The sequence below is a fragment of the Mchenga conophoros genome, linkage group LG10, assembly GCF_057382185.1.
Source record: "Mchenga conophoros isolate Kocher_MC1m ecotype Shallow Benthic linkage group LG10, M_conophoros_male_GT1.1, whole genome shotgun sequence".
NCBI classification, from domain to species: Eukaryota; Metazoa; Chordata; class Actinopteri; order Cichliformes; family Cichlidae; genus Mchenga; species Mchenga conophoros.
This window is the reverse complement of record NC_140535.1, coordinates 11,223,896-11,235,553: the sequence shown is the minus strand read 5'-3', so window position 1 is coordinate 11,235,553 and position 11,658 is coordinate 11,223,896. Positions and strand designations below refer to the sequence as shown.

Genomic DNA, 11,658 nt, shown 5'->3' with positions numbered 1-11,658 from the left:
CGAAGATAGGCACGGCTGGCCCAAACTGACAGAAGACTGAACATTACATGAACCTATATAAACTTATAAACACCAGTAACACTATTCTATGAACTTTGGGGCCTTTTATACAATATATATATATATATATTTTAACAGCCACATTCATATTTACTATAAATGATAACCTAGGCTACTGCTTATCTCGCCACACCCCCTTTCGAGGAACGCCATTTTGTTGACAGACAGACTCGCCATGAGAAAAAGCTCCTTTCTGAGGAGCTAGAACCCCAAATGTGACCGCAACATGCAATGTATTTAAATGAAACACGAGCAGATCCTCAATAATAGCCCCCACGGTTGAAAACGATGCTTTGTGGGCGCTAAAATGGCGTGTTTGAAGTCTCCGGCCACCCATTTCAACATGAAAGTCGCCGCGATTGACGTCACCGAGCCATCTTTGTCCACCTAATCCAGGCGGAGGGTTATTACACCTTCATTACAGCACGGTCTCCGACAGCACCGGGCTCTAGTAAATAGCCTGTCAGGTGCCGCAAATCTGTAGACATAGAGATAATTTTTAAAAAAGAAAAAAAAGAAGAAGAAATATATAGCGAGGAGACACCTCTCAGTGGCAGATTCAAACTCAGTGCTCCTCCTAGGATATATAGGCAGGCAAACGCCACAATAACCAACCAAAGGCTGCCAGAGGGTAGAGAGGAGCGCAGAAGGCACATCCACATCCATCTGCCAGCCACTTAGCACGCGCTAACATTTCCAGTCCGGATTAGAGCACAGCTGTCTCCCTGCTACCAGGAAAATGTAAGTACAGCTCGCTGATTTTTTTTAATTTATTTTTTTTGTCAAATCCGAATTTATTTAATTGCAATTTGGTCCTCACGACTGGTGTTTGGGAGGCTTTGTGGGGATTTGTGGCGTGTGAACAGTGTTCCTCAGCCGTCATAAACCGAGATGGTTATTAATCTCTGCTGTTGTGTTGATCATGGAGAAATATCGCAGTTTGATCTCATTTCACAGCTGTCTCTTTCTGATAATATGACCCAAAAGTGAAGAGGCTAACGCGTCGGCCTAACCTTAGAGCAGACGGTGGGGTCGGGTTTAACTGTTATTAAACGCGTTATTAGCCTTATTTCCAGTGTGTGTGCAGTGAACGTTTTTGTCGACTGTCTTTTTCCTTGTTGTAATTATTATTAGTTGTTGTTGTTTTTTTTCTTTTGCCGTGAGCTACATTTGACTTGAGCCAGCACGTACGCATTTTTTTCCAGTTTGGACTGGTTTGATTTGAAAAGGACACCGTCTGTGTGATTATACCCACGGGCTAATTAAAATACATTTATTTATTTCTTATTATTAATAATAATATTAAGAAGGGAAAAGACGTCGTGTTCTCTAAAGCTGTGTCCCCTTGTTCAACATTTCCAGTGCATTATTCTTCCCTTGCCCAGTCACAGGTGACGATTTGGCCGATTCTAGAAACAGCAAGGACATAACGCTGAACGAGCCATACTAGCTGTTTGACCAGCGCCAGACTATTTGGATAGCCTGTTGAACACACCCTCGACGATTTTCGACGAATACACCATAATACTTGTCAAAGACTGTTATTATTAGCTCTGAATTAGTCTTAGGCCTAGTTTACGTGATGTTTGCAACCTACAGCGGGGGGTGGGGATAGCCTAGCCTCCTACTGTATGTCGTCGATTGTAGTGCGAGGGCGGACAGCTGTATATCTCACCACATTTCATTGTTGTTGGGTCTTCGTGGGTAAATGAAGCGTGTAAATGTCTTTCTTCACGCACCTTTATTGTCCATTTTTTGTTGTTTTTGACCGCACGGTGAGAAAGGGTGGGCTGAGGAAAAGTAGCCGCCACAGCCTTCACTGTCAGCATAAGCATAGCAGGCAGTTTTAAGGGTGAAGCAGCCTGGTTCCGACACACTACCTGTCATTTACCAGGGTCGTCGTGCCTGTTAGTGTTTTCTTTTTGGGCTTTGAGTTACATTTGTCGCCATATTTGGTTGTTATTGTGCATTTAAGAGCTTAAAATACATCCTCCCTAATAAGGAACCTCCCCGCCCTCGACGTTGGCAGTGCTGTAGGTGTTTTACAGGCCCGTCCTGCTCGCGGTGAACAGGGATGTTTCGTGTTTCCTGGTCTGTGTGGGTACACGGTCACACATGAAAGTCGTGTAGGTTAGGATCCAGTGCCCAGCATCAAACAGACTGCTGTTGCGCTGTCCAGTGCTGAAATGTCGCTCTCCAGTGCTGAAAATCAGGCGGCATGCTTTTCCGTGACAGCGACAAACAGAAATCAATTGCAGAGTTAAACGTCTGTCTATCTGCCAATCTTACTCTGGCTTAAGGAAACCAAGCATAAATGTTGAAAAGCTTCCTCATATCATCAGGGCCCCCCTTAATAAGTCCCATCAGTGTTGCAGCAGCTCTCCACAGGGCAAGACTATTTTTAAAAGCACTATCTTGAAAGAAGGTTAAATATATATTTAGCGTTCATAGGAAAACTGACATTAGCAGTGGACTGTAGACCAAACTGCATCTTTTATTAAATGTTTTTTTGTTTTTGTTGTTTTCACTGATTACAATCTCAAAGTGCGATTGAATTGGAATACTGGCACACAGATTGCTGATAGAGTCATTTATAAAATAACTATGTCTCCTTTTTTAATGTATTAAAATGAAAACAATATATCCTTTGTTAAAAAATACAGAGAGCATGAAATCACTTTATTTAGTTTATTTTCAGTTTGTTTTCTTAACTTTAAAACTTTAAAGGTTTTAGATTATGTTCTGAAGTTGCACACAGATGAGAAATGGTTGATCAAATCAGCAGCACACAGTTTTCGCAGGATGTGAAAGCTGGTGAGAAACCTCGTCACAGCACTAGCAGCTCTTCTTGGTGCTAGTTTAGAGGTGATGACAGTGTGAACCTCTGTACACATTACACCTTTATGGTGGGACCCATTGGAAAGTTGGAGGGAGCTCATAGTAATTATATATATATATCTGTGCAACTTTATTGTACATTCATGCCTGTAAATATACAGTTATAGAATAGTAGTCATACTAGTCTGATAAAATAAAATAATATCAGTATTTTGCACATGTTTGTATTTTAAGGCAAATAATATTATTAATATGACATTTAGCTGTTATAATTTTTCCTTGGCGACTCATAGGGACCACCAGCAGCACCACGTAAACTATTTGAAAGGATTTGTTGTTGTTAAAGGATTAGTCATTTGTGAGTGTGCAGAGGTGACCTTTATACAGAGTTTCCCCTCGCACTAGTGAAGTAGCTCAGTTACAGCTAAGGTATATTTCTCGTAAGATGCTACAAGCTTAGCTTTATCATAGAGTGTTTGTTCACGATCTTACTTTGTGGTCATTGATTTAGTTTGGATTTATAGAAGCAAATGGTAAGCATTAGATCACACTCCATCTAAGTATTTTCAACACTTTCTCACTTGCATTTCAGGAGTTGTAGCGACCGCGTTATACATTCTACATCAAGCTGTATAATGTTTAAAGGTTATGTTTAAAATAGCCACAAACTATTCCTGAAAAAAATATTAAAAAGTATATTTGCGGTTGTAATTTGCGCCTGATGCCCATTCATTCTCCATCTCAGTCATGAGATGCGTGTCATAGAGGACTCAAAGTGGATATTTTTTATTTCTATTGATATACTACAAAAACTATGGATATACCTGAATCACAAGTAGTGTAGCAGCACAGAAAAGGCTAAAGTTTCAAATAGATATAAATGACATTTGCATCAGCGGTGACAAATTTAAGTATTTTTCACTAAGACAAAAAGAAGCAGAGAAACTATTCTGAAACTGCCATGTGGTGGAACTCTGCACAGGAGGTTTAGAAATGGCAATGATGAAGAGACATCTGGGTTGGGATGTAGGGTCATTTTACCCAAACTGTTTCACTATTTGGGCCCTTTTGACTTAATATATATATATATATATATATATATATATATATATATATATATATATATATATATATATATATATATATATATATACATACATATGTTGACCTTTTAGCGGTAAATGACACTCCCACTCTGTGAAATGACACTCTCTCACTGTGGTCACCGTTTGTACATAATGTCAAAGAACAGGCTCATCTAGCCCAAGAGGACAAGTTCAGTGGATTGATATATACTAGCATATAGAACTGACACATTGTGAAACCTCCACATCTGTTGCATCACACTCGATGGCCTCTTTAGGTTTTTGTGAAGATTTTGGGGAGCATGACTCATTCTTTTGTAGACTAATTTTCACCGCATCACAAAAAAACCACTTGTGGCTTTTTTTCCATTTCTGTTGTAGAGTAATGTGGGAATTTAACATGATGAACATGCTATTGAATATTTGCATTTGTTTATCATCAGGTCTGCCCCAGCCGCCGGAGCCCCTGCACCAGAGGGAGGGAATCAGCCTCCCAACCTCACCAGCAACCGCCGTCTGCAGCAGACACAGGCACAGGTGGATGAGGTGAGTACAGTGCAAACACACAGCCAGGCATTCATGCTTTTCATTTCATTCATTCATTCCTCACATACTAAAAAAAGAACTGAAAAAAATGAACATTTAATAATAAGTAGTGGGTTTGACTCCTCTATCATTTCTCCAAGTCTTCAAACAGCTTTTGCTATAAAAATATATAAACAATATCCTATATCTAGTAACCCTTACATGCAGTCATGTTGTGTTGATGGCCGATTACACCACACTGCTCTGTGTGTTTCCCCCCCAGGTGGTGGATATCATGCGTGTAAATGTGGACAAGGTTCTGGAGCGTGATCAGAAGCTGTCAGAACTGGACGACAGGGCCGATGCCCTGCAGGCTGGAGCCTCTCAGTTTGAGACCAGCGCTGCAAAACTGAAGAATAAATACTGGTGGAAGAATGCCAAGGTGAGGTCATGCAGACATCCTTACTTGAATAGCAAATGTCTGTCTGTTTACAGACAAAATGAAAAAAAAAGAAAAGAATAAAAATCAAAGTGAAACAGAAAGCCTCTGCAAACATGGAGCCAACTACAACCATCAGTTTCTGCTATAAACTTTGCTCTTGAGCCTAATTTTGTGTGTCACTGGTAGAAATTATATGTGTGCTGTATGTGATATTTATGTGATATTGATATTTTTAGTGCTTTAAAGAGTTTTTATTAAAAATCTCTGTTTTTTTCTGGAAATCTGCTGATTACAGATGATGATTATCCTGGGTGTGATATGTGTGATTGTCCTCATCGTCATTATTGGTAAGAAGCACACTGATATTTTCTATAACAGATATAACAGTTATTTCAATGGTGTTATTTATTTGTAATACACATACATTTCTTTGTAGTTGCCTTTATAATCTCCTAACCCATGCAGCGATTTACCCTCCTTCACCTCTCCTCTCTTCTATGTCTCTACAGTGTACTTCAGCACCTAAGAAGAATTGCTCCTACCCCAGTCTGATCCTAACTTCCTTGCTACAGAAAAAAAAACAACCTCGAATTGATGACAAAATTAACTGCAGATGATTAATTTACTCTCTCTATATATAATTACATCTCCCCAATTAGCCTTGATATAACACCCCTAAACCCGTCAGGGCCCCCACGGCTCCCCCACTTCCACCACCTCGCCTCTGGACCCCTGTCAATATTTGTCCTGTGAGTGTGTGGCCCTGTCTCCTTTCTGGGTACTCTTGGCTTTTCTAACCTGCCATACTGAGAACCAAACACTTGTGACGATGCATCAACAGAAAAGGAAACAACGATTGGCGATAATTGTTACATAACTGATATATATATAGTTCTTTGTAGAGTTTTATTCTGATATATACCGTTTTGTAGGTGTGTGTGTGTGCGTGCGGTGCGTGTGCATTTTGTACTTTTTATTTTTTGTATTAATTTTACGTATGCTTCAGCGGTAACTACTGCCTATTAATCGAAGTGTGTACTTTTTGCATGTTTTTCATCATCTTTCCGTCCCCTTGCTTCTCCTCTCTTTTTGGTGTATTTTTGCACAGTGGAGTTCGCCTCCATTCAACTGGGATACAAATTTTCATCTTGTCTGGGTTACTCGCATCCAGCAAAACAAGCCAGAGAACTAAAACTTGCATTTAAAAAAAAAAAAGTGACATCAAGTTACAGAAATTGGAGCTAATCTGCAGAAAGAACTGCCCTTAGAAAATCTCCAGGTTACTCCTTGTTCGGCTCAGGATTTCGATAACTTGATGCCGTGAAAAACAAAAATCAAGTCTTAGCTTCTTTTATGGCTTTTTGAGCGATTTAACGCTCACTGATAATCCATCAAGCGTACAAATAATGCATGAATTGTGAAACTGCTCTAATAATCATCACCCCTCCGGACCCCTTTCCATGTAATCCTCCCATTAACCTCCATTTCTCTTTTGAAATTTCCCTCTTGAATAACTTTCATCTGTTGCGTCTTTTATGCCCCCACCCCACCTTCTGTCTCTCGGCATGCTTGGACACCTCAATTTCTTGTGATAATTTCGAAACTGCCATAGTACATTTGGACCAATGTCTGTAGATGTTTCTTTTTTTATTTAAATATTACGTAGTGTCTTATTTCGAAAACATTCCTTCATTGCAGTCTAGTGCAAACGCTCTTACTGTAGCACATGTAAGTGTAAGTATCTTGAAAAAAAAAAAGTAACAAAAAATGCGATGAACCTATTGTCGAAAACGTCAGTCGTGCAAACCACTGGAGAAAAAAGTTAAATAGCTGTAAGGGTACATTTTCAATAGGCAGGATTAGACTTTGAAACTGTCCAGATTATTTTTTTAGAGGTATTATCTTACACACTCACACTTATATTCTGGAGATGTATTCTGTGAAGGTACCGTTGTATAAATTGTTGAATTCGCACACAGCAACGTTTCCCCAGTGTGGACACTAAAAGGCCTTAGTCTTAGTCTTCAGTCACTTTTTTTCAGTAAGTGTCAATTATTTCCAGTCACACAATCTCCCCCCATCCCCCTCACACTTTTAGTAGGTGTGGAGGGACTGCAGAAGAGGAGTCTGCTTCAAATGCACAAGCTACCTTGTTTTTGATGGCGCTGTCTGGCTCTTCCATAGCCTGGCCAAAGCAGGTCCTGGTGCAGTAAAAATCAAAGAAACAAACAAAAAAAAAAACCTCTCCACATGAAGAGCACATTATAAAACAAGACAATTCAGCCTTGTAGATTTAGCAACAGGGACAGGGGCTAATTAGTCAGATTCACAGTTTTAGATTTACTTGAGCAGTTTGCTAACCTTCAAAGGTTAGCTAGCGACAAGACAAGTAAGTCACAATTTAAAAAAAACAAACAACAAACAGTAGCATTCCTAAGACGAGCATTTTGCTAGAGCAGTGGTTTGTCTCGGTGTGTCTCCCTATAGTCAAGGCCTTTTTCTTTTTTAAATATATAGATTCTATTTTTTAATTATAGTATATTTTTGTGTGAAACAGACAGGTAAAGAGGAAGTGTGCAATCAGTACCATTTGCTGCTAACTGGCAGCGAGCTCCTCTTTACCTCTGTCTGCTGTGTTTTTTGTAATTCAGCTCTGTGCGTTACACACTGCCAAGCATCAAAGGGAGAGGCTTCTGTTATCGCAGTTCTTTCTTTCATTGGTGCCCTCACTGGTTTGGTCTTGAACTCTTACGTAACTTGATTTCGGCATCTAACTCCTGCGCGTGACCATTTCGGCTATTCTAGGAGCAGGAGAGCAGGGCAATATAGATGCACTTGATTTCTTTTTTTTTAATTTTCAGACACTGTGGGACACTAAGGCCTTTTACACATTTCATTTCTCAAAACCGCCGAAAAGGTTTCGCTCTCAGCTGCGGGATGATTTAGAATTTTCCCTTGAGGTTGTGGTGAATTAAAGTTTATATTGCGTTTAGAGAAATGATGTACCGGCCTAGCATTGATAAATGCTCAACAGGAAACCGCTCAGTTTATCCTTTACTGCCACTGATGCCACAGTCCTGAAATTTAGTTTTGAAGGAAATACAGCATTTCAGAGCAAATGTGTATAAAGCCTTAGCAGCCTTGTGTCTTTTTATCTTCCCCACCACCTGAGTAAACCAACCTGCCCCTCTTTGCTCAACTCACTTTTCGAAATTCCTTGTCTGCGCGTGTGAGTGTATGTGTGCACAAGTGCTTTAATGTGTATGTGTGTGTGTGCATGTGTGTGTGTTAGAATAGCTCAGTCTTGGGAATATCCCCAGTTTATCCTGACAGATTAGGCCGCTTAACTCTCAGAGTGAAGGCACGTTGTTTCCTTGATCACTGAAGTACGATGAACAGAGAGGTTACCAGAACTGTTGGCCCGTTCCAACCTTAACACCCCCCCCCCCCCCACATACACATATATTTATCCCCAAACAAAGCAAAAGCAAACCACAGAAGATTACCAAAGACCAGAATTCCATGCTTATGCTGCCAATTGCCATCAAAAACAAGCGGATAGGAAGATGTTACCCAAGCTATCCCAGTCTGTCTCAGATAGCTTACACCCTTACTCTACCTATAGGAACTTTGAACTCGTACACACTGTTTATGTGGTGTGTCAGTTACGGCTTGTGAGTGTGCCATCCTACTAAACGTATGCAAGTTAAACCAAAACTTGAGGACCGCATGCTTCAAATCTCAAAACTACATTAGCCTTCCCCTAATTATGTGTATCCAGGTTTGAGGAGCTTCTTTAATCTGTAACTAGTTTGTAGACACATGATCCTATAACTAATTATAGCACAAGTCTTCTTTTTTGTGTGTCTCCACAGTGCTGCCAATTTTTCAGAAGACATAAAAATTAAGATACAAACTACAGCTATTAGACAAACCCGAGAAAAACAGTGAAATCTGCATCTGTTTGGTGTTGTAATATGGGGGTGTTTTGGGGATAAGGGGTCCATATCCTCAGGTTTAAGCCACTAGTAAATTTACCATAATATGTACAAGGACAAAAACTGCATGAGAAAAAGTAAAATTGGATATTTTTGGCAATATCAAATCATCATTGGGTTACAGATGTAGTCCTTTTAGCCATCTTACAGGAGTTAACCATACAGTGGACTGAAGTGGTATAACACTACTGATTGGGGTAGGATTTGTGTGTTCTCCATAAATCCAGCTGTTGTCCCGTGAGAGCTCAACCCTATTGGTCACAATAGTGAAAACGAAGTGATTGCTCTCTTTTTCTGTTGCTTTACTGTCTGTATGAAAAGAAGTGTGCATAAATTTGAACACCGTGGCACTTTCTTCTTCTTTTTAAAATGTTGTGACTCATTCATTTTCAAGCGGGATGGGAATATGATTCACTGGTGAATATTGTCTTACGTCAGCCTCAAGGACCGTTCAGTGATCTCAGTGCTGTGTTCAGGTCATTTAGGGGGAATAAGTGTTTGGAGCCCTTTTTTTTACAGGGCTCTTGAATTTGTAATTCAAATTTTGAAAGCAAACGAGCAAGAAAGAAGGAGACCAACGCAAAATCCGCAACCTTATTGAAATGTTCGCCATTAAGCCCTAAAGGGGGTGAACGCAGCAATAGGAGGGAACCTTTTGAGTCTCTGAATGTTCTTTTGATGGCTATCAATTCACAATATTCTACTTAACATATGTTAACATGTTTCTTTTGTTCCTTTTTTGAAACCAAATATTGTGTTTTTATTTTGCATCAGTTTAGTAATAACTCCAGATGTCACTGAGTTTTTGTGTGTCAGCACTGATGGGTAAAGGTAAAGAAAATGGGAAGTTAGAAGGGCAGGGGAAAGTATTTTTACCTTTCAATAGTCCAGAGTGCTTAGAATGACTCTACAGTTTACATCAGATTGCTGTTTGTATCTACCAGATATATTTTTTGTTTAAATCAGTTTATTTTTGAGGAAAGACTTTTCTTTCTTTTTTTTTGTCTTTTTGGGAGTGGGTTTTCTGAGATGATGGTCCATATTGCCCCTGGTCATCTGGCCTTACAGGAGGGACAGGACTGGAAGATCACGGGCAATGTGCTGGGCTGTATGTTTTTTCTCTGTTTGCTTTTATTTATTGATACATTTATTGTGCTGTCATTTGGTATGGGATTAGAAACTTAACAAGGTTGACTCAACGCAAAGGAGAGGAGACTGAATGAGAAACTAAAGTACATAAAATAATTGTAGTGTAAATCTATCAATGTCTTATTATATTGATGAACATCATGAAATATATGTATATTGGAAAAACTGTGTCTATGACAGCTTGTGCTTTCATTTGTGCTTCCTGCGCTTTGTCCGTGTGCAACAATGGGGAAATGCAAATGTGACTGCAAATCTGGGACCTGTGTGAATAAGCATACAGTTATTACCAATGCAAATGATATCCTTAATTGATCCTTAGTATATGCAAGAGTGCCAAAAAAGACTATGTTAAGACCTGAAGTCAGAAAAATGTGCACCTCTGCATCCATTCAGTCTGGTTTATAGTCTCTTTTTAACTCCTTAAACTCACATTAAGACTCTCGCATCACTGAAAACTAAACAGCATGCACAACCAGTTGCATGAGCATATAAATGAGCTAAACTATAATGTAGCTCGTTCACTGTAGTTAGACTAATAAAGTAGGCACAAAACTTACGCCTCCATAGTAATTACGCACACTAAATTCTGTATCAGAAAAGTAAGTCTCTTGAAACCAGAGGGCAAAAATACAAACTGTCAGGTGTGGCTGAGACACTCATGTACATCACAGAATGGGATTTTGGGGGGGGGGGGGGGGGGGGGGGGTTGCTCTCTAAAAACTTCTAACAACCTGCCAATATCTAATTAGGGTTTTGGAACCAGGGAAACCTATGAAGGAGTATTAGGATCATATTTTTAAAAATACAATAATTAAAGTTGAAATTTTGAGAACATAAATAGAAATTTTAATAGTAAAGCCACAATTTGTGAGAATGTACTACTTTTTGTGTCAGGTAACAGATAGATAATTTCTCTTTTAGCATCTGGTAACCAAGTAAGTATCGAAAATTAACAATTTTATCTTATTGCCGACAATTTTATTCCAAGATCAAGCAGTATTTTACCTTTATTCTCGAATTTTCTACTTAATTCTAATAAATGCTCAATCAAAAAACCAAAACGTTATCATCGTCGTTTCCGGTGGCTTTTATTTTGAAGAGTAGCTAAAGCGGTCATATTTCTTGCTATCGGTTCACTAAATATGAATTTCCTAGCCCACATATGTAATAAAAGAAGAAGAAGAAAGCTCTCCAGCAAGCGCTAGCTCTAAATTAAGCACATAAAAGCAAAGCTTCATTTTGCACATTATTATCATGGCGCTGACTCTTTCCAATTGCTTCGTCAGCGCAAAACAGGCTTTCTGACAGAGTGGCTAAATGAACGACTGCACACGCTTCAAATGGAACAACTTGGACGAAGAAACAGAAAATGAGCTGCTATCACTCCGAAGATGATGAAACAGAAAGAGGGGGGATAGACCATTGTTGTTACACGACTTCACCATCTATTTGTGAGGGCGGCGATAAGAAATAACACTGCACCCAAGATGTAGCTTCACGTTTTCACCGCTGGGTGTCGCCCTGTCCTCTACAACATTACTTCACGTACACTACAGACTGA

At 39.5% G+C, this 11,658-nt stretch overlaps 1 protein-coding gene across 1 annotated transcript; it reads left to right on the top strand.

The window, feature by feature from the left end:
- Window positions 1-408: 408 nt before the first annotated feature.
- Window positions 409-10,262, top strand: vamp2 (vesicle-associated membrane protein 2). The gene is made up of 5 exons (XM_085288537.1): window positions 409-801; window positions 4,427-4,529; window positions 4,792-4,950; window positions 5,246-5,297; window positions 5,460-10,262. Coding segments are annotated over exons 1-5 (333 nt in total). The 5' UTR covers window positions 409-799; the 3' UTR covers window positions 5,477-10,262.
- The last annotated feature ends 1,396 nt before the right edge of the window (window positions 10,263-11,658 follow it).